General features: G+C 39.3%; 2 protein-coding genes and 2 non-coding genes across 5 annotated transcripts; all 4 read left to right on the top strand.

Annotated features, from left to right (window-relative positions):
- The first annotated feature begins 5,861 nt into the window (after window positions 1-5,861).
- LOC147854429 (ATP-dependent RNA helicase) lies at window positions 5,862-9,245 on the top strand. Of its 2 annotated transcripts, none has more exons than XM_087331513.1 (2): window positions 5,862-6,325; window positions 8,982-9,245. In XM_087331513.1, exon 1 carries the CDS (start codon window positions 6,026-6,028, stop codon window positions 6,308-6,310), a length of 285 nt encoding a protein of 94 aa, XP_087187639.1. In that variant the 5' UTR covers window positions 5,862-6,025; the 3' UTR covers window positions 6,311-6,325; window positions 8,982-9,245. The 2 variants fall into 2 exon arrangements, with proteins under 2 accessions (XP_087187639.1, XP_087187638.1); XM_087331512.1 differs by having other exon boundaries at window positions 5,863-6,325; window positions 8,993-9,245.
- A 1,819-nt stretch (window positions 9,246-11,064) lies between these two features.
- Window positions 11,065-11,161, top strand: LOC147854428 (small nucleolar RNA snoR1). Its single transcript, XR_015531091.1, has one exon. It is a non-coding gene; the product is annotated as a small nucleolar RNA snoR1 (small nucleolar RNA).
- A 5,163-nt stretch (window positions 11,162-16,324) lies between these two features.
- LOC147854427 (small nucleolar RNA snoR1) lies at window positions 16,325-16,419 on the top strand. The gene has a single exon (XR_015531092.1). It is a non-coding gene; the product is annotated as a small nucleolar RNA snoR1 (small nucleolar RNA).
- Window positions 16,420-17,437: 1,018 nt separating this feature from the next.
- On the top strand, window positions 17,438-25,657 carry LOC147854426 (Peptidase C78, ubiquitin fold modifier-specific peptidase 1/ 2). Its single transcript, XM_087331220.1, has 13 exons — window positions 17,438-17,663; window positions 17,917-18,258; window positions 18,348-18,553; window positions 20,854-20,941; window positions 21,079-21,245; window positions 22,313-22,403; window positions 22,529-22,648; window positions 23,752-23,802; window positions 23,884-23,960; window positions 24,090-24,178; window positions 24,489-24,600; window positions 25,051-25,153; window positions 25,268-25,657. Exons 1-13 carry the CDS (start codon window positions 17,489-17,491, stop codon window positions 25,495-25,497), a joined length of 1,851 nt encoding a protein of 616 aa, XP_087187346.1. The 5' UTR covers window positions 17,438-17,488; the 3' UTR covers window positions 25,498-25,657.
- The last annotated feature ends 648 nt before the right edge of the window (window positions 25,658-26,305 follow it).

The raw sequence follows: 26,305 nt of genomic DNA, 5'->3' as shown, positions 1-26,305 counted from the left end.
TAGGTGTTAGCGTTTGTCTTCAAATGCATCTGTCGACTGCAAAGGAGTGTCAACCCTCGCTCTCGGATACCATGTGAAAGTTAATATGCGGAAGCGTGACAAACCGGCTCAACCGGATACCAACAGAACGTAGAGAAGAAGGTTTAATAGAGACCTTACACAAAGAATACACTGGAGAGACAGAGAGAGAGTAGAACATAAACTCAATTTAAAAATAATAACACTCTATACATATAATGTGCTCAGAGAGCACTTTTATACAAGTCCATAAAGGACTGAGAGAAGTACTGACAGGTACTTCAATGCTCATATGAGCGATTGACACCGACTCCCAAAAATATGCCTACGTACTAGGCTAGATCCGTAGGCCTCTAATGGCCTATCAGCTTCAATCCGATCCGGATCCAGTTGAGCTTGCTCGCTCAACACTCCCCCTTCTTCCGAAGGTTCCTTATGGCTTCTGTCTTGTTGTCGAAGGTTCGAGCACCCTTCGTGAGATGGGCCGAATTGACCTCTTCTACTGGCTCGACCTCGTCCTCGGCCACCGTCCGAATTCGAGAAGAACATTTGTCCTTCCGACGTCTTCATTTTGGTTCGGACGTGGTTCTCTTCAACCATTAGCATTAATTGAAGGTCGAAGAACGAAGGAGGGTTTTCTCTCGCTAAGATTGTCGTCCTTAACGAGTTGGATCGTTGTGCGAGGCCGCCCAAGCATACTTCAACCATCTCGTCTTCGTCGACATTTATGTTGATGGAACCAAGTGAGTCACATCCTGGTGGTGTAGTCCGACATGGACATACCTTTTTGCCGAATGTTGTTCAACTCTTGTCGGAGTTGAAGCTTTCAGGCGGTTATGTTGGCGGCGAACATCTTCTTCAAGTTCTCCCACGCCTCTTTAGGCGTCTTGGCATCTCGAATGTGGCTAAGCATGAGGTCATGGACACATGTTGCCAAGCAATACATTACCGGACTCGTTCCTTGCTCCCACGTTGGGTAGTTGGCGTTTGTGATGTCGGGTTTGTCTTCGAGTGCGTCGTTGATGTAGCTCCAATACCCTTGGCCGACAAGGTATTGGTTCATCTTGTACTCCCAAGATGAATAATTGCTCCGATCTAGATTTTCACTAGGGAGCGAGCTACCCATTTGTGTGTTCATGTTGACTAGTGTCTTCTCTTCTTTTGCTTTTCTTCCTTCAATCACGTACACACGCTACATAGCGGCACTACGGTAGCGGATAGCCGGATTTTGTCGCCGGCGTTTCAAACACTCAATCATGGAGTCGGGTGGGCTTAATGGATTTTCTAAACCACATGCTCTGATACCATGTTAAGGATTAGGTAATTAACTAGGGTTAATTAGTACCTAATTAAGTGATTAAGTAGCGGAAGATTATGTGATATGTGTGTGTATGTGTGAGAGGAAGAAAGAGAGGAAGTCAACTCTTATGAACAACGAGACAAGATGGGGGATGATTAACTATACTAAAAAGTATCATCAAATACAAAAATACCCACAATGAGGTATATATACATCTCATGTGCAAAGTTGCACATGTGTGAGTAGAATATAGGTACAAACGTGTAAGTCCTATATTAAATGAACATGGGAGTGGAGGATCTACAATGTATCCCACTCGAGTACAAAATTCTATTTAAGGCTTTAAGGTCAACACACTAACTATATTCTATCTAGGTAACTACTAAGTTACGTGTGTTGACTAACTAACTAAACTAAGTTGAGCTTGATATCTCAACACATACAAATGTCCTACATAACACTTTTTATACAAGTCCTTAAAAGAACTAACAGAAGTATTGACATGTATTTCAATGCTCATACGAGCGACTGACACTAACTCCAAGGAATATGCCTACGTACTAGGCTCGAACCATAGGCTCTAACAGCCTATCAGTTCTCACTATTCCGGAGCACGATCCGGTTCTCCGGTCCGGCTCTAGGTTCTGTATACCGATATATCCAGACACCAATCCAGGTACCTATCCAGTTCTCCGTTCCGGATACCAATCCGGCTCTAGCTTATTCAGCCGATTCAGATCTAGTTGAGCTTGCCCGCTCAACAAAAAGTATTCTTTTCCGCCATTCAATCACAGAAACTTGATTTTCCTCTCTATTTTCCTTTCCACTAACCTCTTCGGGTTCCAGAAATAGGAGAAGAAGTCACTCTTCTTCTCTATGAGGTAGATCCAAGTGTGCCGGTGGTAGTCGTCAATGAAGGAGACGAAATATCGACTCCAAACTAAGCTCACGTTCTGTGACGGTCCCCACACATCCTAATGGATTAAATTGAGCTTGTTTCGACTCCGATTTCACTTGTTTGGGAAAGGAAGCAAGTGTTGCTTCCTTAGTTAGCAAGCTTCACATACTTGGCCCTTCCGGCCACAGACTTTTGGCAGGCCAAAATCCACCTATTTCACTTGCATTGCTTGAAGCTTTAAGAAGTTGATGTGGCCAATCTACTTGTGCCACATATCGATATCCGAATCACCCTTCTATACTTTAGCAAAAATTGTAGTGCCTACGCCATTAGTCTTGAGGATAAACATCATCCCTTCTCTACGCCCTTGCACAATAATCATCGTCTTCCTCAATGAAGCACCCAAGATGAGTGAACCAAACTTGCATCCCCTGGTCAACAATCTGTGCGACTGACACAAGATTCTTGGTGATCGTCAAGACGTGCAAGGCGTTCCTCATAATTCTTCTTTGGCCGACGTGGCTCAGAGGAACGTCTCCAATATGCTCGATGGGGTGAGAGGTGTCGTTACCGAACCTCTGATCAACCTTTGTGTTGCAACATCTTTGTTTTCCCCCTCCTGCAAATTGCCATTCAGAAAGATCTGAACTTCTTCGCCAAACCTCTGAGGCAAACCTGCACCATCTCGTCCTCTTCAACCGTCACATTGATTGAGCTGAGCGAGTTGCAGATCTCCTTAATCTTGGAGGTGTAATTGGCCACCAACATGTCCCTCTATCAGATGTTGTTCAACTCTTGTCTGAGCTGCAACTTCTTGGTCATCGTGCTTGCGGTGAAGAACTTCTTCAAATTTCCCCAAGCATCTTTTAACGTCTTTGCATCCCAAATGTAGCCTAGTAGTTGGTCGTTCACACATGATGCAAAGCAATACAAGACTTTGGTTGTCGCCTATTCCCATGCCGAGAAATCCTTGTGTATAAAATATGGCGTTGCATCATTCGTTCCTTCCACATAACTCTAGTACCCGTGTCTGAGTAGGTACTGGTGCATCTTGTATGCCCAAGATGCATAGTTGCTCCTGTCGAGCTTTTTTGTCAGAAGGGAGTTGCCCATTCCTTTGACCATGTTCCTATTTGTTCTTGTCCTGAAGACAAACGCTTGTCTCTGTGTTGGTTTGCTTTATCGATTGTAGAGGATCTTCAACCCTCGTGCTCTGATATAATGTAAAAGAATAGCGTATGAGGAAGTTCGTGCACAAAGAACACATTCGGCTAAGCCGGACACTTGTAGACAGTTAGGTATACACGGAGAGAGAGACAGAGACAAAGTTAGTAGACAAGGAAACTCAATTCAAAACTAATAGCACTCTGTACATCATAATGTGCTCATTGAGCACCTTTTATACAAGCCCCTGTGATAGTGGGGTGACTAAAGTACTGACAAGTACTTTAATGCTCATAAATGAGCATCTAACATTAACTGGTTATAATATTTCTATTCCTTAGAATATAAATATAGGCCCTTAACAACATGTCGGCTCCCAACTGTCAACTTCTTCAGCCGATCGAGTATCCGGCCTTCAGTAGATCCAGCCCATGTTGAGCTTGTCACTCAACACTACCCCTCAAGCTCAACATGTGGTTGCCATTTATTCGCTCCATCCGATCCTCCACTCCGGTTTCTCCTGACTTCACTCCTCCTTGCTCGCAAGGCCCTCGTTGGTCCGGTTTCTCCTGGCCTGTCCAGTCCCGCTCTTCTCGAGTCGTTCGGTCGGCTTGTCTGCTCCCAAGGACCTCGTTGGCCTTCTTCACACCCTTGCGGCTTCGGCGCTACCAAATCCATCGGCTCTCGTGCCTTGGCATTATCTTTGGTTGCCCTCTCACCCGAATCATCTCCATTATCCGAATCGATTGTCTCTTATTCATCTTCTCCTTCGACTCTCCCTTTGCCTTTGGTTGGTTCCGGCTCCAGCTCATCTTCTCTATTGCTCCCATTCGATCTCTCCCTGTTGGCAGGTTCACCAGCCATTCTCCCCCTCAAGTGCGTCACATCGAGATGTTGTCCAATTTCTTCCCAATTCGTTTGACTTCCAGGTTGTCCAATTTCTCCCCAAGTCATCTAGTCGTCCACTACCACCGCCGCAACTCGTTGCACTTCAACAACACGACCTTGCCATCCAAGAGATAACCCATCAGTTGCGCTCCCTCACAATGGCAGTTCATGATCCGTGATAACTTGGTGTTCTTCATTCAAGCGCATCACAAGCCTCGCTGCCCTACAACAAACGTACCTCCAATTTTATCACGGCCACCCATTGTTGGGCCATCTGGGTTTCCACAAGGTTCTCGAAAATTTATGCCTCAAGTATTACTAGCCCAACATGCGACACTCTGTCTCTACCTACATCAAACAATCTACTTTGTGTCAACACATCAAACTTGCAGGAAAGCTCGCTGGAACACTCTAGCCCATCACCATCTCATCACCCTTCGAGCTCGTAGGATGGGATTTCATGGGACCTTTTCTCGAAACCCCCAGGGGCAACAAGTATGTCCTGGTCATAACCGAATACATCACTAGATGGGCCGAAATTGTTTCCATCCCTCACATCACTACGCCAACCATTGCCTCCCAACTTTTGCACAAGGTAATATTTAGCATGGTTGCCCCGTCCAACTACTATTTAATCAGGGTTACCAGTTCCACGGGGATGTCCTGAACGCCGTTGCAGCTCAACTAAGTGTCCAGTAAGTGTTTACGTCCCCATACCATCTGCAGACAAAGGGCCTCATCGAATGCCTCAACAAAACCCTCAAGCAGGAGATTGCCTCTTACATCATTGATCCATGCCACAAAACCTGGAATCAAATCTTGCCTTTTGTCACCCACGCCTACAATACATCCGTAGAGGCATCAATACAAATCAAACTTTTTCGAGCACTCTATGGGCGCGACCCTCGCCTCCCATTAGAAGCATCCATTGACGTCCATTCCAAACCGGCCAACATGGATAGTGCCACTTGGGGGCTTTACCTCCAACAAATGCTCCCCCTCCTTCGACAAGCCAGTTCTTAAAACCTACAAGTTGCGTAGCAACGCCAGAAGCGACACTACGACATGGGTTGAATTACCCCGACTTATGTTTCATGGAACCAAAGTCCTTGTTTACTTCCTGGTCCGGTGGCGCGGTCTCAACGAATCCCTCATACACAGATGGATTGACCCGTTCACAGTAGTTCGCGCCATCAAATCCACTACTTGCTCCGACGCAATTCCAACAACCGATTCACCTCTGCCTATGTTGCCTACATCAAGCCCTTAGCCACCCCAAGCCCATTTCTGGCACCTATCCTTTCCCCATGGCGTAAAACTCCTTGTTTCTCTCAGGGGGAAAATGTGGTGTCCCTTTGGTGCAAGTGCATGCCTTCATGTTGTGGTGTACATGTGTTCCTTTGTGCCACCCTTATGTGCATTTCACAATATAAAATTAAAACGAATGGTTTTGTAAACCCGAATTTCACGAATATCGAGCATGGGTCAATCTACGTATATATATATCGTTTTGGTCATTTTGGGAAGGGGCCCAAATATGTGAATTCTTTAAACATGAGACATAATTAAAACATTATAAAACTAAGATTTGATTGCAGCGAAGAAACCACAGAGAGACAGAGACAGAGATTAGGGTTTCCTCTGCGATCTCTGCACAGAGACCCGCACGCATACAGACGCGCACAGAGAAAGAGATTAGGGTTCCCCCTGTGATCCCTGCACACAGAAACCATACACACTCAGAGAAAAGAGAATCCATGGCGATGCAATTCCTCAAAAGTCTACGTGGCGTGAAGGTGCGAGAGGTTCCTGATCATATCAAGCCTCTTCTAAATCGCGAGAAGGCGAAGAAAGCAGTGTCAGACTTCTTTGATGAATACAATAAGAAGTACTTGCAGACGGGAAGCATCAAACCTCTCCATCACGTACTTATCGGCATTGGAGTTTTCTCTTATTTCGTAGCTTTGCCTCACGAACGCCGCCATCTTGCGCATCTCGAAGAACAGGCTAAGCATGGCAAAGACCACCACGGTGGCCATTAAATGAAAAAGATCCAGGTATTTTGACAAACAACCTTCCTGTTTCTTTGTGGTATTGTATGGTCATGTTCTTTATTCGTTGCAAGAGTTCTCTTGAATCGTTATGTTGTTGACATCACATTCGTTGTGCAGTAGTCGAGAGTTTTTTTCTTTGTTTTGTTCAAAAGGTTTTCATTGATCTTTGTGCATTGCATGCATCTTTTTGCTCTGTTTAGAGAAAAATTAGATCTCAGTTTATTTGGTAGATACTTTGGCAAAAGCTACCATCTTTTAATAGATAAGATCACAACGTTGAAAACAAAGCAAAACTACGAAAAAAATTAATGCCATATGAATTAATCGTTCTTTACTAACTAAGTGAGCAAATGATTTTTGTTTTTCCTGATCCATTGTCTATTATGACGTTCTGTTCTAAGTTCTTTTTGTTTTCAATCTGATGAAATGCTTCAATCCTTTTGTGCTGTTGAGAAAGATTATATCTCATTTTTTATGCGTTATTGCCAAAAGCTTCACGCTTTTTTCCATTCTGTATAAGTTGCCAGTTCAGCTTTGCGTGTTCTGCTGTTTCCTATATCACCATATTGTTACTTTTTCTACAAGGTTTCCATTGATCTTTGTCTAATTCCTGCATCTTTTTCTGCTGTTGTGATTGATGTCAAAATTGAACTCACATTTTATTTGCACATGGGCAAAAGATAGCTTCATTCATGCCATGATTATAATAATCAGGAGATGGAATACAACTTTATTTTGGACAACTTATAAGCTCACATGACATTGCATTATGATGAAACAATGCTGTTTAATAACAGTCTATGCATAAATGAGAAATTGATAACTTATATAATATACCTTATTATTTGTGTCTTACTTAGGAAGAGGTGGTAGCTTTGGGCTCAATCAGTGGCACAATGCATCGAGTAGGAACACCACCTTATCTGTCAATGGCTTAATTTGCCAGTTTGCATGCACTGATTTTAGCGTTTATTTTAGGCTTTTATCTGAACTGGAGAACCAAACTTCAATTTCTGTCATGATTATATTCAATTATTCCATGTTATTTCATTTCTTTATTTATAGCATATACACCCATTGGACATAATTTCTTTTCGATACACTAGTAGCTGGAGTTTCTAAAGCTACCAAAATAATATCACTGTTGAAATGGTTCTGTAAATATACACAATGTAACCTAGACTCTCAAATCCGGCTTTCTTTATTGGATTAAAAACATTCAAATTTTGCTTTCTTTATCTTATGAACTTTTCTCACTATTAGAGGACTTTCATATTGCAAAACGTAATAGAGGTATAGTTATCTGCACCTAGTGTTGAGTTTCACTGCCAAGTTCTGCTTCCTCCTTTGTTAATTTTTTATTATCAAACATGCTTCTTTACAATACTTAATGTATTTATCACGCAACATGACATTCAAATCATGCATAATACAGAAGCACATGCTTGTGTAGTAATTTTTGTTATGTACATATATTTGCATTTCTCTCAATCCTCCCTAACCTGAGTTTGTCATATGTATACTGGCCTTAAAAACAAATCTACAAGTTTGCAAGTTCATCATTCTTGCTAAGCTGAGTTTTTGAATTTCCACTTTATAAGGACTACAGGTTTGCGTCATGTTGTATTTATCACGCAACATGACATTCAAATCATGCATAATACAGAAGCACATGCTTGTGTAGTAATTTTTGTTATGTACATATATTTGCATTTCTCTCAATCCTCCCTAACCTGAATTTGTCATATTTATACTGGCCTTAAAAACAAATCTACAAGTTTGCAAGTTCATCATTCTTGCTAAGCTGAGTTTTTGAATTTCCACTTTATAAGGACTACAGGTTTACGTCATGTTGTATTTATCATGCAACATGACATTCAAATCATGCATAATACAGAAGCACATGCTTGTGTAGTAATTTTTGTTATGTACATATATTTGCATTTCTCTAAATCCTCCCTAATCTGAGTTTGTCATATTTATACTGGCCTTAAAAACAAATCTACAAGTTTGCAAGTTCATCATTCTTTCTAAGCTGAGTTTTTGAATTTCCACTTTATAAGGACTACAGGTTTGCGTCATGTTGTATTTATCACGCAACATGACATTCAAATCATGCATAATACAGAAGCACATGCTTGTGTAGTAATTTTTGTTATGTACATATATTTGCATTTCTCTCAATCCTCCCTAACCTGAGTTTGTCATATTTATACTGGCCTTAAAAACAAATCTACAAGTTTGCAAGTTCATCATTCTTGCTAAGCTGAGTTTTTGAATTTCCACTTTATAAGGACTACAGGTTTACGTCATGTTGTATTTATCATGCAACATGACATTCAAATCATGCATAATACAGAAGCACATGCTTGTGTAGTAATTTTTGTTATGTACATATATTTGCATTTCGCTCAATCCTCCCGAACCTGAGTTTGTTGTTAATATACTGGCCTTAAAAACAAATCCACAAGTTTGTAAGTTCATCATTCTTGCTAAGCCTAGTTTTTGAATTTCTATTTTATAAGCACAACAGGTTTATGGCGAAATATGAGATATTTACTTTATTCTTCTGCAACATTTTTCATATTTTAATACCTTATTTCTTATTATGCCTTCATGACTTCTATCAAATGACTAAAGTTTTTGCTTGTGCTGGAAGTGCATATGTAGGGTTTGAGCAAAGCTTCTGGTAGACACAGTGTAACTCGGAAAAGCATCAGGATTTAGAGGGGTGTAACTTGTGTTAAATAATTACCTCTCATATACTCTTATGCAAACACTTTTTGTGTTGCAGAATTTTATTTTTGAACTGGTATAAAAAAGGAATTTATATGGCAAAAGTCCATTGTAGCCATGGTTTCACAATTGATTTCGTTTTGTAGTTTAAACTGTGTAACATGAAAGGCATCAGGATTTAGCGGAATTTAACTTCTTGTTCTACTATAATGACATCTCATATGCTGTAATCCAAACAATGTCTAGGGAAAAACTCTGACATACCCAAGTTATCTATTTCTCCCAATCCCTTTGGGTTTCAATGTACCTTACCTGTGGGTTATTTCAGAGGTTTTGTTTAGTTCCTTCTATCGATATGCTCAATTGATTTCAGTCGATGAGTTATGCTTAGGGGATCTGTCCTGTGTCAATTTGAACATACACAAGTGATTTGACAGACACCTCAGCCTAAATGTATATGAGCACAATATTGATTTATTTGTTAATTTCCTTTGAATGGTGACAAGGTTCAACTATGAAGCAAATTATTTAGGCTAATGAATTTTATAATCATATCCTCAAACAATGAATGACTTATAGAACTAGGATTAAGCATCATGTAGTATGTGAGTTGGTAAGTGGCTCTTGATGGTCAAGACTTTTAGTAATGAATGCTCCAATCATGAGTGCAAATGATGACAAAGAGAGAAATGTACATAGGAAAAGGTTCGACTAAAAAATGTGGGGAAAGCAAGCTTGAATGCGATAGGAGGTGGAACATTACAGTAGAGTGTGATATAAAGACTTGACTTGTTTGAGGCAAAACGTACATAATTTGTCACTTGATTCATTCATGACCGAATACATTATCTCACATCGCGCGAGAAAGGCAACTACCTATTAACTTAACATTGCAAATTGGGCAAAATGATTTTACAATGCAGACAAGCGGAATGGGTTTGTTTTTAAAGTCATTGTTCAAAACTTGATCATAAGAACACATGCCAAATGTGGTAATATTTGAGAAACAGAGCTTGTGTTTCTTAGACTTGTGTGAACACAATTTTTAGGGTGTTGTTTCGTTATAGGAAAATGCGAGAGGATGGAATAGAACCAAATGAACTTACCTTGTCATTGCTATCATCCCCTAGATGTAATCTCGAAGCAAGAGCACAACGAAGGGCCGATGCACATAGGAAAGGATTTCTTTCACATTTTGTTGTTGCTTGCAAAGAGAGAGATTTTATTATTGTATAACATGTGAAAGTGAGTAGCAACTGTTGTTGTTCACAAATTTTTCAAATGGAATGCCACGATCGAGAGTGCACATCATGACCGCGGGAGAAATTCGTGCAAGGATTGGGTTTTGGTCGAAGATGTGTGAAAAGCATAAGTCAGACGTGATCAAAGAAGGCATATATAGAGGATTGTATTAGAACAGTGATACTTAGATACTCCCGGGACTTATATTAGGGCAATGTGTGTGTCTTTGTGAAAGCTAAGTTCATCTAGAGAGTTTGTGTCCGGACAAGTGGGAAACCTGAGTACGAGTTAGGGCTAATGTGCTATATAAAGCCAATCCGATCACTCTGCCTCCAAGGTAGAGGTCGTGATTCCAATTGCCCGAGGACCAATCTGGGCATACTGATTCTTGCAATGCAGTAATGTAGTATGTCAATCAGGGCTATCGTCGTCTGTAAAGCTTTAATGGCGTTGTATGGGAGAAGGCCCATGATGACACACAAATTTAGCGGATTTCGCTGATGCTCCTCATAGAGCTGGTGATGTTACAGATTCTATTGTTACACACTCTGAGGCCTTGTCTGCCCATCACGTTGCAGATTGATATGTGGTTTCATCATAGGTTCATTACTTGTGTTTGCAGTCTTTGTCCGCTGCCGCTAAATAATAGCTGTTTGTTTGTTAGGGTTTCCGACTATTTCCACATTTGAAGATGAGTTGAGAACTTGGAATTCTCCGGGTTTTGAAATATCTTTGATAGATGTTTTAAGAACAAGTATTTTTGTTGCTATGATGAGTGATTGCAGATTTCTGACACCTCTTGTATGAGGGGAGTTCCCTTGAAAGTCCTCCTCTGTGAACGTAGATGCATCTATCTGAGCACACAATATGGGATCTGTAGCTATTAGGTGTAGAATGTACCTGATAAATTTAATCTCCAATGTGTAGTCATGAATCTCAGTTCTGCTCTGATGGGATTATAGACCAGGGAAGCTCTTCACATGTGTACATGAGACAAATATAAGACATTACGCAATATGTGATCTCTAGACATTAGGCGTGGAATGTACCTTATGAATTTGTCTCCCATCTGTAGCCATCAGTTTCAGTTTTGATCTAATGGTATCGAAGACCTAGGAAACTCTTCACATGTGGACATCAGAAAACCATAAGACACTGAGAGAATTACACATTAGCAAGATGACTGATAATGTGTGCCGTATTATTATTATTACAGAAATATAGTTTGAGGAAGAGGAACGAACTAGCTTCCATGGCTAATTCCAAACAAGATCATTTTTGGCAATGCAGTATTGCTTTCCTGTAGTCATTAGGTTAACGGTGTGAGGTATGGTCTAGAACTCTGTCAAGCTCTACGAATTTTATTATGTGGGCACTGGGGACAAAGGACTATATGTTAGGTTAAACAGAAATTCAATAGTCATTCAGGCTTTCTTACAGTTGGCGACAGGAAATACCGAATTGTGCAAGTCATTATAGAAGTTGCCTTTTGGATGGTTGCCTTGTGACAATAAGGACCAACAATAAACCGTCTCTATAACATTATTCAACTAAACTTGATGTGGGTTTTAAACATTCAGAAGAATTTGTTAGTAAAAACACTCACAATACGGGGAAAGAAAATAGCACGCACAAGAAGTCATCACATTACATTGAGCCAATGTGACCATTATATTACATTTGTTGAAATGCACCAATCACACTGCATTTGGTGAAGCTTTATCACTCCCTTTCAAGCGCAATAGGTCAAGCATGTTTTCTCAATGCTTCTTTAGTTTGGCAGATTGAGCATGCATTGGTGAAGCTCTTTGAGAGCTGTCAATAGGAAGAAAGAAAGATTGGCCCAAGCGTGAAACATTGTATTTATTCTAATTGTTTAGTAGTCTTTTGAGCCAAGTGGCTTCACATGCTGCAATAGGTGCACCCCTAGAGTACAATGTAGGTTGTGCCTTGCTATTGGATGAGAACTTGGATGTTGATTTGTGGCTTGTAGTGTTTCCAGGCCAATTTGAATTTGTAATCCTTTGAGTTTAAAATAACATCATTCTTTTGGTAGAAGAGTCATGATTGAGGGTGTTGTTATTGTATCACAATACTTGTTTTGAACTATTTAAGTGGCTCAGCTTAGCGTAGATTGGTTCTAATGATAGGGAAGTACATGAGTCTCCCAATTATTTGACTATATTGTGTAGTCTTGTAGATAAAGTTTTTGTTCTACTTTAAGTAGTGATCAAGAGGGGTCGAGATGGGCTTACATTTGGCCATGTTAAATTTGAACAATAGGCCCAGAATGTAATTGTGTTGTGTTAGTAAGATCTTGTCAGGTGTTTGGAAGACTTAAATTCATAGGAAGGTAATGGACCTTGTCCATATCCTTCATTCCAAACTTGTTGGAAAGTTGTGTTACTTGATGTCTTCGAGGCTCTCTCGTCTTAGGACGAGATCGTCTAACATACGAGATTGTAAAAAGCGGGCCTTGTTCAATATTTTGAACACACAATGAGTTGTTTGACTATGAATCTTCGAGTGCCACGCCCTTGAAGCTTGTTTCAAGCTATTGAGGGACATTTTCAATCGGTATACTACATGTAGACTTCTTCTACCATCCCCTGTGAAAAGTACTCTTGACAACATGTTTTAGCATGTAGTCGATCCCATGCATTTGAGCATAGCCTTTTCCTACAAGTTTGATAGTGCCATCAACAATGTACTTGATTTTGTATACCTGTGGGCAATCAATTGCCTTCTCTTGCTTAGAAGATGGGAAAAGTTCCTATAATGATAATGAACCTCACGATCAGATTCTTTTGCCAAGTTGTTTAGTGAAGCTTTTGGTTTATTGATTCAAGGGCTTTCTTAACTCCTGGCATCTATGTGTTGGGTTCACAAAACTCTCTTTATCGTTCAGGGTGAGTTTTTGGAATCACTATTATTGAAGGCCATATTCCCAATTTTCATATTTGAGCATCTTTGATTTGCCTTTCGTTTATCAACTTGGGTTCATGATGATACCTTGTTCTAGTCTTTTTCATTCCAAGTCAGGCTTTGATGACTCGACAATGATTCTAGTGCACTTAGTTGTAGTGATCATTCTCTATTGTCTGAATTGGAGTCAGATGTTTTTGGCATGTCGTGTGTCAATGTGGTTACTCTATACCATGATGTTGTCTCGTTGAAAAATTACACCTCAAATAGCTTGAGCTTGACTAGTCATGGGGTTGAAGCACTTGTACCCTTTTCGTTCGAACAAGTATCTGATGAAGATGCACTTATTCGATTTTGGGTCAAGAAACTTTTGTCTCTTCTCATCGGGTACATGGATGTATGCGATGATGCCAAAGACCTTGATGTGCGAAAGATTCTGTTTTTTCCTAAAGTACTTCTCATGTAGGGATACATCATTAACTCCCTCCATCATGGATCAATTCATTAAATAGATGATTGTGCATATTGCCTTTGCATGTTCTTTTTGTGCAACTTTGTTTTGTTGAGGTGTGTGCCAACAACTCACGAGTGAATTCTCGACATATGCCTTCATTTTGTAGGTCTATTGTGAACTTCTCTACAAACTATTCTATTCCTCCATTGGATTCTAAGCATGGAATTGACCAATTCATTTGAGTGGATCATGTCGAGTAAGTCGTTAGTTAGATTTCACTCATTTGGGAAGGTAAGGCTTTTTTCTTTTCTTAGTTGGCATGTCTGGCATACTCAATCGACCTTCTTCAAGTCGAACTTTGGCAAACCATTGACTACTCCTTTTAGTTGCATTGCCCGATTTTTTTGAAGGTTAATGTGGCTGATTCTTCATTGCCACAAGTCGATGTCAGACTTGATCTTGAGTACATGGTTAATTTGATCTTATTTGTGTTGAGGATGAACATTCGACCTTCTCTATGTCCACAAGCAATAAGTTGAACTTTGTCGTCAATGAAGCAACCTCCTCGGTTGAATAGAACTTGCATTCCTTGCTCGAGAATTTGTCCAGCCAAGAGAAGATTTTTCATGATCCTTGGGATACGCAAGATGTTCCTCATGTACCCCTTTTTAGTAGAATGGCGGAAAGGCACATCTTTCGAATTGTTGGATTGGGTGTCTTGAGTCGTCCATACCACTCTTGAATAATCAAGTCGCTCAAGCCCTCTCATATTTTGGAACCATTATTTGGATCTTATTAGTTATTTGTACCTTGTACAGGCCGAGCACATATTTTTCTTATCGGGACATAGAGGTCTTATCTCCCAACTGTTTGCATAAGTACAATTTATGAAATTCCTTAGTTGCATTCCATCCTCTGATGGGATAAATGCTAGCTTACACTTCCACTCCATATAAGCAACACTTATAGACCACACGAGCATCAAATATGATCGATCTCATACCCACATGCATTCCATCATTTGAAGGAATAAATGCAACCTTACACTTCCACATCATAAAATCAACACTTCTAGACCATGCGAGCATCAAATATAATCGATCTCATGCTCCCATAATGGAGTATCAGTCTGGCTCCATTGGTTCTCAAACGTATAATTGACATTAAATCGTTGTCGTGTTGTTACGTGTGCGCATAGGAAACTAAGGCGAGACCGCGGGGGCCCTGAACCGAGGAGTGAGCGAAAGAAGAGGGAGAAGAGAAGAGATGGAATGACAAGAACCAGGGAAATGCAACTCAAGAAGAACCAATTACTACTAGTTAGTGATTACAACCTTGTTGAGATTACAACCGGCGCGCCGACGACCAACCAAATACACTCACACATACACACACACACCTAGGGATACACAGTGGGGCCTTGCCGAAAGCACACGAGCTTCCCACGCAAGCAGAGGCAACCAACCAAGAAGCCTGTAGAGATTACAACAGAGATGAAACAGTGCTCGGTTCCTAGTCCGACAACACTTCCTCCTCCTCCAAAAATGCCCTCCGCTCTCCGTCTTTCTTTCCCCCTTTTTATAGGCCGATGAGGGTGGGCCGTTACATCCTAGTTACATCACCTTTTATTCTTTGTCCCTTCGGACATAGATACGCCTTGATTTGCTAATCCTATTAATATGTTTATATTTACATCACGCCGACCTATTCTTATATAATGTACATTAACTTAAATTGGTGCGTATCCGTGTAAGACCCCCGTTCACGCGCTAGGGCTCCCATTTCCTCCTATGGCCGGTTTGTTCCACGACATCGCATTACTGCTTCAAGTTTAGACACAATTCATTAATTCCAACATATCTGAACCACATGTGGTGTTGGTTCCTTCCCTTGTATGGTTTGAAGCGGTCACGGGGAATTCGGACAATACCCGATTCGTGGTGATATTAGGGTTAGGGGTTGTGCTAAAACACTTAAAAAGAAAAAAAGGGGTCTTAATCCGCGAAGATCGCAGGCGGTGTCCGGACAAGTGTGAAAGGGGAATGACAAAGCTAGGGTTTCGAGATGTTTATAAAGAGACAGAAGAGCTGCAGAGGTGGAGATGTGATCGACTGGCAGACGTTTTGATTTCCATGGTAGCTTCCATTCAGTCAACCTGCAAACCCTAATATCAGAGCTGGAAGAGGGACCTAGAAACTGATGCTTTATTAACAGCAATTGTTAAGCTTGATTGTATCCTTGCATTTTTTTTCGGTTATGGCTGAAGTCTGAGAAACAATTTTAGCAGATTTCACTGAGGCTCTTTGATGAGAAACAAATTTAGCGGATTTCGCTGAGGCTCCACAGAGCTGGTGATGCGACTAATTCTTATTGTTACACACTCTGAGGCCCCAGTATCTCTGCGTCTCGCCCCTTGCCAAAATTTCAGAATTATGTCTCTATACAGTGGTTTCGTCTCATTATCGTACTCTAATCTGTGGACCTGTATTCCTTTTCCTCTGTCTCTGGATGAAGATACCTTTATAACTCATGATCTTCATGATTGAGCAAAAATCATTTAACACTCTAATTTTTTACTGACAGAGATGTTTTACATAAATTCACCTCAATTAGTTGCCACTGTTCCTTTTGCTCTGTGTCTCTGCTGCTGTGATGAGGGAATGCAAACTTCTGACACCTCTTGTATGAGGGGAGTTCGTAACCGTTCTCCTCGTTGAACGGAGATGCATCTGTCTGAGCGCTCGTTGATATGATCCTCTGCGAAAGACGCAGACTTAAATTGATTATAATCTGCGGTTTACGCTGCTCATTTGGACCTGTAAATCGGTATATTGGCTAGACAGGAATACTGGTTTCGATTGCCGTTTGTTCTTGCCCAATGTTCTGTGCTGACATTTAGAACTTTAAATATTGCTCGAATGTGAACTCAGACTTTACGTAAAATCTTAGCAGAATGCCAACATAAAAAATGCTGTCAGGAAGATCAATCTTTCCACTTGAATTGTCTGTTTGATATGAGCTTCAAGCCAATCCCAATCGCATACGTAACTGCAGAGCACTCAACAATCGAAAATGCGCAATATTCTTTCCTTAGAACAATTCCGGTTTATCATATCCTTCTCTTAATTTTGAACCTATGTCTGTGAAGCCCTATCGCAACACATACTCATACATTACCTGCAGAGCATCCAACGATAGTATGTACGACATTATCTCGTTTGTTCGATACTGATATTCGATAATTACATCTTCTATTACTTTTGCTTGATGCAAAAACATCTACATATCAGTAGCAAGATTTCCGAGCTAGAAATGTAGTGAAAAGTTGATAACCATCCTGATTCCTTCCCATTCCTCTGCTCTCGCACAATACAGTAAAATGCCTCCGATTCATTAACATGCACAACCATCCATATACCGATTTGAAAATGCGGATTACTGTTAAAAGCATCTGTGTCTCGATTTCAACAGGCAATTCAGAAGACATGCAACCGGTACAATTGAAGCTCTAATCCCTTCCTTCTGCAGGTGCAAATGTCTATTGTGTAAGATGATGTGTTTGGGAGTCTTATGGGCTTTATAGATCGGCCTCATATATCCACATTCACATACACCTATATGGATACGTGTACTTGTGCGTATATGCGTACAAATACACATGCGCACTTCTCTGTGGGCTCGTCGCTTTGATAGCAGGAGTCTTACGAACGTTTGCATTAACTTGTGAAGAGAGAGCGCTGTGCCAGTACAGGGGCGAAAATCTCAGAGGGTAGCTTCAAAAGTTTCTATTTCTTTGAAAGACACAGAAAATGACATTGCGATCTAGCATGGTAGCAGAGATGAGGAAATCTATCGAGGTCTTGGTAAGAAGGAACAGTTTTGAAGTAAAGGAAGGGATTCAATGGCTTGTGGGTTCTCAATTCATGCCCTTCAGCATCTTATCAATCCTCCAACAGAGAGATCCTGATCTGACAGTTGAAGCAGGTATTAGTTTCTCATCCCACCAAACTAAAACCTCCATTCTCATCTCTCCTGGAAGATTTGATTACATTCAGAAGATCACCTTTTGTGGATCTGTTTTCTTGTTTCCAATACCTAGCTTCCAAAACTTTGCTGAGTTTCATCTCGAATTCGCCCCCTTAAAATTTCTTTCATTACTGTTCCTTTTTCCTTTCTTTCAACAACTTTTCGTTCATTTATTTATTGGTTTGTTATTTTTGAAATTTCGTATATGAAGATGAGATCCGTGTCCTTCTTCCCAAAGGCCTAGAAGTGGTTGGAATAGCTGTGAATGGAGAAGGTGATCTTGAAAAGCTGAAGGAGTGTGGAAATTTGGCCTTTCAATTGGCAGTCCAAATGAGTTCTAAACAACCTCTTGGAGTAATTATTGCATCCTTGGAGCCTGGCCCAAGATTTTACTACTATCATAAGAACAAGAAGGATGAGAAAATTGAAGAATTTGAAGAGGTTATTTATGTTGAAGACTCTAGTGGTTACCTATGGAAAACCATGCACCTTTTACAATGCAAAATGAAGTTAAACATACCTATATATGCAGAATCCTTTAACAACCCTTCAGGTGAATTTTTCTTATTTGATTGACAAACTATATATCTACAGTTATCACAATGAATACCAGCACCTCATTAGGGTTGCTTCTTGATTTAGATTATAAAGCACAATTATCAACAACGTTTGATGGTGTTTTGGAGGACTTGAAAAGTGATAGTTTAGTTGGTCTCATTGAGGGGTTGGCTAAGTCATCCAAGAAGACTATATGTAATATAGTGAAGCTAATTAATAATGGTGAAACTGAATCTTTGCGGTGCTCAGATTTTTGTACTGAGTATGTTACAACGCCTCATGGTACACAAGTAAGTAATTGGCACTTCCAAATCTGATGTTTACTTATATACATATTCATGTGCTATAGATATGCACTATGTTTCTCTACAGTTTTCTGTGATAGGTAATGTGTCTATGGTTCTTATTAGGCAGTGTATAGAAATCCATGAAATTTGGAGAACGCTCTCATATGTCTTTGGCTTTCTGCACCACAATGATATATATGAATCCTTTGGTTGGATTGGTAAAGCCATTCATATCTTTTGGTTCTGTTCCACATCACAAATCTGAAGAGATTTCATATATCACAGAGACCACTGTCATTTGGCAGTTTTTGGTGTCCATATGGGGAACACAGTTTCTTATCTTGAGAAATCATCCCCTACCTAGTTCTGGCTGTGTGGACCACTTCCAACAATTGACTATCCAAATATCTGAACTTATGACCCTTGTTGCTTCTATCCTCCATGAACTTTCGGCATTTACTTGCCTTATAAGTAGATGGAAGTCCTCCGTGTTCCCTGGGCTTGGCTCACTTGAACCGTGCTGGATCCTTCGAAGGAGTTCTTCTGTCTTTGCTTCTCAATCACCTTGGTTGAGCTTAGCTTAGTCTCAGTCCCACGCTCTAAGATTCTCTGAGGCCTTTCTTCCATCTTTGCACTTTGCATTGGTCGAGCACACCTTATTCGAACCACTCTCGATAATTTTCTCTGGGATTCTTTGAGGGGTCCCTCTGCCTTCCCTTCTTGCTTTTGAAAACCGTCGAGGGAGTGATTCGTGCCTTGCTTTTAATTGGGATGCTCAATGCTTTGTTTCTTCCTTGGAGGCCCAATCTTGAAATGCCTCCTTTCTCCAAGGCATCTTGCTTGTGTTGGGCGGCCTCCCAATTGCCCACACGCTCCGCTATTTGGATCGCCTCCTTTAGGTTTGCAGGTTCAATCTTTTCCACCTCCTTCCTCACCAAAGGCTGCAACCCGTGCAACCTATCAAAATCATCCATGCTAGTTATTTGTAACGTAAGCTTCCTATACTTAGAAATATAACTCTTAAGTTTCCCAAACTTGAGTTAAAGCTCTCCTTTCATCCCTGAGTCTCAAAGGCTTGTTTGGTGGGATGAAATATTCCCTCCTCTGCTTGAAATCTTCCTAGCCTTCGAAAGGTACCTCCTCTCCACCAAAAGGTACCAGTTGTAGGCATCATCCTTGATGTACCGACCCACTAAGTCCACCAATGTTCGTGCCCTCATACAACACTGCTCCAGATAGCCTTCCATGTCACGGATCCACCTATTCACTTGGTTTGTTGGAGCTCTTTCGCTTCTATTCACTTGTTATTTGTGTATCAGCCAAGAAAACTTCATCAACGTGTGGATTTCAATCATAACATCATCTTTAGAATATACACAATTTCTTTTTCCTACATGTTTATTCTAAAAGGCATGACTTCACTGAAGTGCCTTGTGAGTACCGCCGTCACCTTACATTTATATGTTTGGTTAGAATATTTTATGTTTATCCATTGGGCAAATAGTTATGGTTAACACATTATCAATATTCTTATTAGCATCAAAATTCATGTGGAGGTGATTCTTTACCTATGAACCTTTTGTGTGCTAGGATTCATTGATCAAATTACTAGGTGGTTAGTGCCAAGTGGATGATAAATAATGATTTGAATAACCGTCTATATCAAGGAATGTGACAGTCTATATCAAGTAATTAATAGCAATCAGATAGAAGGATATGTACGCTATTCAATTGAATAAATGCAGGGTACTGGTCTTTTAGCTTCATAAAAGTGTTTAGAAATTTTAAATATGATTTTAGAAGTCAAATATTTCAAATTAATAATAGAGGTTGACTAGAATTGAGTCGTCAATTCCTATTAGAACAGATAGATATCATGCTAACTAAGTGAACCTCTAGAACTTGATTCAATGTTGGTGGTTTTCATTTAACTTCTAGAGATAATGAAATACTTTCTAATTATCAATTAGGTATCCTTAGTCATAGATGAATAACTTTGATGACATCACGACTTAAGCTTAATTGTTACGGATGTTTGATTGGATTCAAATCTGAAATTAAAAAAACTTTTATTTCCACTGTTCTGATTCCTAAATTTGTGAAGGCTACTTTAATACTTTCTTACTTTGAATGATATTAAAAAATATGCAAGAAAGTTTGAACCTGCTAAATCTTGGCTTTGAGGATCTTATTTCTTATGTCTGACACCAGTGTATGTACTGGAACCAATCTAAACATTGCCAATGGAAATCAGCATTATATGTTGTTCCTTTTCTTATTTTCTTCTATTATGGCATGTATAGATACCATCCCCAATCAAGATAACTGTCATGCTTGACCGGTCAAATGGAAAGGGAAAGGTCGTGGCTCCTTGCGTCGAATATTTGCCTGGTATGAGAGATATTTAATGAAATTTCCTAGTTCATATGCATATCTCTCAAGCTATCCAACAGTTTCTAAACTAGATTTTTGTCTATACACCATAACTATAGCTACATTTGTTCCCATTTTGTGTTTCACAATTACAGGGAAGGCAATAGTGAGGGTGTTGAATCTAAATATTGATGCTATTTGCGTCACACATCACCAGATTTTATTATACGATGCCATTGCATCCCTTGTTTTGCCTGCATTGGCTAATCAGCTGTTGGCAATGAAAGATGTGGTATTTCGAGAACTCTCAGAACACACAAAGGCAACGTCTCTAACTTATTTGTTGATGTTTTATAATGGTTCTGCATATCTATCTTGTGTTAATCTCTTCAATATAATGATTAATTAGAATTATGGTACTAGTGGGGAGTCTCAATGTGATGTGAAAACCTACAAAGTTTTTTTATGGGGAAGTTTTTCCAAATTATTTAAGGGTACACTCTTCGGAAACCCTATAAAGGGAGATAGACCATGATGAATATGGTTATGAAATCCATAAAGCTAAACACCCATTGCATGTACAAATGTTATCCAGCCGTTGAAATGGTGGATCCACAATTCTGTAGAGAAAATGGATTATAATTTCAGCAATGTGTCTATACATCCTACAAGTAGGAAACAGAATATTAGAAGACCATAGCACCACTCTTACTGATAATACTCCAATAACACTCTTACAAAATATGTTCCAAATCTCTCTGCAAATTGTAGCAACCTAAAAGATTAGAATGTAAAATACTATAATTTTTTAAAAACAATTGTCAATATGAACCTACAAACATCAGGAGAAAGTTGCCAATCTTAATGTAAGAACACATTGGCGTGAGAGCTCAAGATACTTTGATATATCCTACAAAAGGTCTATAATGTATGCCTATGCTATTATTGTCTTCTAATGGTCACGAAAGATTTGAAGTGTATATACTTTATTTGTAATATGTACATTTCTGAATGAAGTTCTTAGGAGATTAGTTTCATGTGATTGCATGATTCATAGCATAGATTAGTGCAAGGTTTTTTTGTGAATATGTTTTCCTGTCATCAGAGAAGTAATAGAAATTGAAATGCAGTGGCTGATGTACTTGGTGCACGAAGTATTTGACAAAATCTATGCTACTTGAGGTGGACTTCTCAAGCAGTGTATATTTTCATGTTCTATTCACATGTTTTAACTATTTTTTATCATTTTGTATCCCTCTCCCTCTTCTCTTTCTTATTCCGCACTACACCGACTTTCTGGTCTCATATATGTAGAAGATATATATATTTTGTAACCGTTTTAAATTTTCTTGTTTACTTATGCTTACTGCACAATAATGTGTAATACAGTTGTGCTCATACCACTTTTGTCCTCCGGGTTTTATTCATCCAATGTCATGCATCTATGATATTAGTTATGGTGAATCAGAACTCAAGACTGGTCAGCATCTTTTCTTGTAGATTTTTCTACCATGTTCAAATTTTTTTGTTATTGTTTTAGTGTTTTGTAAATAGTCTTGTTTTATGGCAAAATCTTATATCAAGCTATATCATTGGTTTATGCAGTAGAACATAGGCGAGCATTGCATTACAGGCTAGGCTTACCCATGGATCGGCCCTTACTTCGTATAGCAACATCACTGACTTTTATGGAACTACATAATGAACGAGATAGTACACTGCAAGGTCTCTTCATAACTATTTTAACTATGTAATTATGGTTTGTTGATAAAGTGCTTTTAAGTAGTCAATGTTTTATTCTGTTTCTAGTTCTGCTCACTTTATATCCTTAATGCTACAATAAAATCACTTGGCCTTACCATGAAATAACTTTGTGCATTTGATTCAGTACTAGTGGTTTTTGTCTAATTCATGTGTTTTCTGTGGAGAAAAACAATGAATTTTCCAGTCAATGTTGGCCAGAGTAACTGCAGCATCTTAATTTACGTTGTTGTGAGGAAAACCTGTGAAAAGTCTAACCTGCCACCAGTTCCTCCTCCGCCTCTGGTAGATCGAATGGTAGTCTTTCACATTCTGCCAGTGATGCAATGAAGAACGCTATAAAACCTATGGGCTGCCGCCACAGATTCCACCCCAAGAAACCATATTTGGATTGCGTTTCAACTTTATCGACCGTACTCAAACTACCGGATAAGGATAGTTGACAGCATCGCTCTAGTTGCCGCCTCTAATGCAGAACCGTACATGAATTTGATTTTCATACGGCTCGCCATTGACTCGTTCGATCCTTTTTTTGTACCACGAAATACGAAACTGTATAAGATTTCCCTATCAATGAGATTCCGTTTGCGAGAAAGTGATTGCTTCTGAATCTATCTCTACCTTACCAGTTCTTAATATTAGTTTCTTAATTGCACCAAACCTTTTTGGTTCGCCGTAAGATAAGTACCCACCCATCTAGAAAACCACATTTGAAAACCAAGGTACAAAAAAAATTTCAGCAATCTTTTAAAGTATGTATATAAAAAAAAACGGATTGGTGTTGGTTTAACCTTAACTGACATTTATTATTTCTGTTGATACTACCCCAAACACGTGAAATATTTAAAATGTCACAGTACATTTATAGTGAACCTTTCTAAAGGAAAGATGACTATTTGCTTGCTTTATTTTACACTGACGAGCTGAACAACATTAGAAGTCCTTTGATGACCCAGGAATCAGTTAAGTCGGGCTCACATGAAATTATGCTAATTGAATAGTTTGCATAGGTTGGGTTTTTATTGTATGGTAATTGTTATTGAAATGAACCTGCTCAATTTATATAGGTAAGTTCCGGCTATCTAATGTCCACAGTAGTTTACAGAAAAGCTCAGGAGGTAAGTTCAGATTCCATTGTTTTCTATAATGGTCTTTCTAAAGTTCGTGTCTTGATTAAGTAATTTGTATTATTCTATCAGTTGTTGGAGGGCATGTGAGTACGATTCAGGGATCTTATGAATATTATCATTATCTTCAAGACAACATAAATGACAATGTTAGTTTTCCATTGGTGTTCTTTTTATTGGGTCTTGGATCATGAAGAGATGAATCTAAATGCTCTTATTGTTAATTATCAAAACAAGTTAATCCATTTGATTGAATTTCACTATAATTTTTTGAACAGGGTTGGGGGTGTGCATACCGCTCCTTACAGACAATAATCTCTTGGTTCAGGTTCCAACATTATACTGCTGTTGATGTGCCAACCCATAAGTGCGTATGCAAGTTATTTACATCCATGACATATGTACATCATTTGATATTTGATTATGAACTTACAAAACTACTCGTTTAAAGTCAGTTAATAACCTTGGTTACTATGGTATAATAGGCTATTGTTAAACACACACTTTGACACGAGTAAATAGACTTTTCTGATTTGTGCTTCTCATTCAATGTTTGATTATTCTTATGAAGTTTTATTTAGGACGTTTGATGAGGGCAGGTTATCTGCCATTTAGGAAAGTTTATGGAGAGCTATTTAGATTTGTGCCAATGCTTATCTAATGGTATATGAATGCAGGAAAATACAAGAGGTGCTTGTTGAAATTGGAGATAAAGCTTCTACTTTTATTGGATCTCAGAAATGGATTGGGGCAATTGAATTGAGCTTTGTCCTTGATCATCTACTTGGTGTAAGTTTTCCCTTTTTTGGTAATCTTTTCAAATTTATGTAGATTTTCCACCTTTTGTGATATTGTCATAACATCTCATACAACTTAGTCCAACTTCTTAAGATGGGGTACTTAAGTCTGAATGTTTAGGCTAGAGAAGGAATAGGCTTGGAGAGTTAGAGAGAAAGGTTTGATGAAGAAAGCTCTAGGTCTAGAGGAATGAGGAGATCCAAGAACAAGTGTCCTAAAAGGTCAAAAGTGACTTTATAGTCTTTTCATTGTTTTTGGCCTTTCCACATCCAAGTATTTCTTGAGTTTCCCTCGTCTTTTTCTTCGTTTTCGCCTTGGTTACAAATGTCTTTGCTTACACGGTTGACGTGTGTGGGAGTGTCATGTATGGCAGATGCTTAGCAGGCATGATTAGAAGTCTTGATCGTGATATTCTAGAGTCATGTTTGTGGTTATCTGCAGGTGAATTGTAAAATTTTGAATGTAAGATCAGGATCTGAACTTCCTGAAAAATGCCGGGAACTCGCACTTCATTTTGAGACACAAGGAACCCCTGTCATGATAGGTATGGGAGGATGCGCATTAAAACCTCAAATTGACTTTGTAATCTCTTTGTATATCAATCAAGGACAGTTTTTGGCTTTCTATTTTATTGCTATTTTGTGATTTGACAAATCAGGTGGTGGAGTACTTGCATACACACTTTTGGGTGTGGATTACAATGATATGACTGGAGATTGTGCTTTTCTTATATTGGACCCACATTATACAGGAGGTGAGGACTTGAAAAGCATATTTGGTGGTGGATGGTGTGGGTGGAAGAAAGCAGTCTCTTCTAAGGGGGAAGAGTTCTTCTTGAGTAGTGAATTTTATAACCTTCTACTTCCTCAACGTCCGAATGCAATTTGATGATACATCCGAGCTTTTTTCTTTGCTATAAATATGGATTACAAAGAGATGGCATTACTTGTCTAGGGATGTGATATCAGTATTAATAACTTGAAGAAACTCAAGGAATGTTTTTCCAGGATTCTGAGCAATGAAGAACAGAGGTAGTGCTAAGAAATATTCTGAGTTGCAATTGCATAATTGTAAAGCTTCTGGCTGAATACGTATACTTATACCTTGACAAGGGAATTCTTGCAATCCAATTTTGAGTGGTTCCCAAACTGATTGTCTTGTATTTGTCCAACTGATTGTCTAGGTATGCATCCAAAGACTATACAACTTTCTATGCATCCAATTTCCGTAGGGAAGGCTAGCTTTGAGCAGCATATATGAGTTTACAGTTACGCATATGAAAGTAGGTACCTTTCTTAGTCATTCAAGTCATCGGTACAAGCCTCTGAGCTATTTTGCCTTCATTTGTGTACACACAATTGAGATCCTTTTGGGGTTGATCCGTTCTTTCATCAGGCCAATACTTTCTGATATTTGCAAGCGGTGAAAACGTAAACATTATTTACATAGGAATTGAAAGCAAATTTGTAAAGTAGATTGGTTATATTTCAATATCATTTCAATACCGTTAAAGGCAACTTTGATGAGACTTAAGATTCTGTTCTAAGGATGCAATCATTGCTCTAAAAGGCAATGGTTCCCCATTAATGGGTAAAAAATTCTCCATTTCCTTTGGGGCCAGAATACATAATATAATGTCCTACTATATGTTTTTTCCACCGCATGACCTTCAGTAAATAAGGTATTTCCAATCTTG

Source organism: Azolla caroliniana, unplaced genomic scaffold (genome assembly GCF_043228905.1).
Source record: "Azolla caroliniana isolate FFs.n. ecotype wild unplaced genomic scaffold, voAzoCaro1.0.p SCAF_15, whole genome shotgun sequence".
Taxonomy (NCBI): domain Eukaryota; kingdom Viridiplantae; phylum Streptophyta; class Polypodiopsida; order Salviniales; family Salviniaceae; genus Azolla; species Azolla caroliniana.
This window is presented reverse-complemented; position numbering and strand designations above follow the sequence as displayed.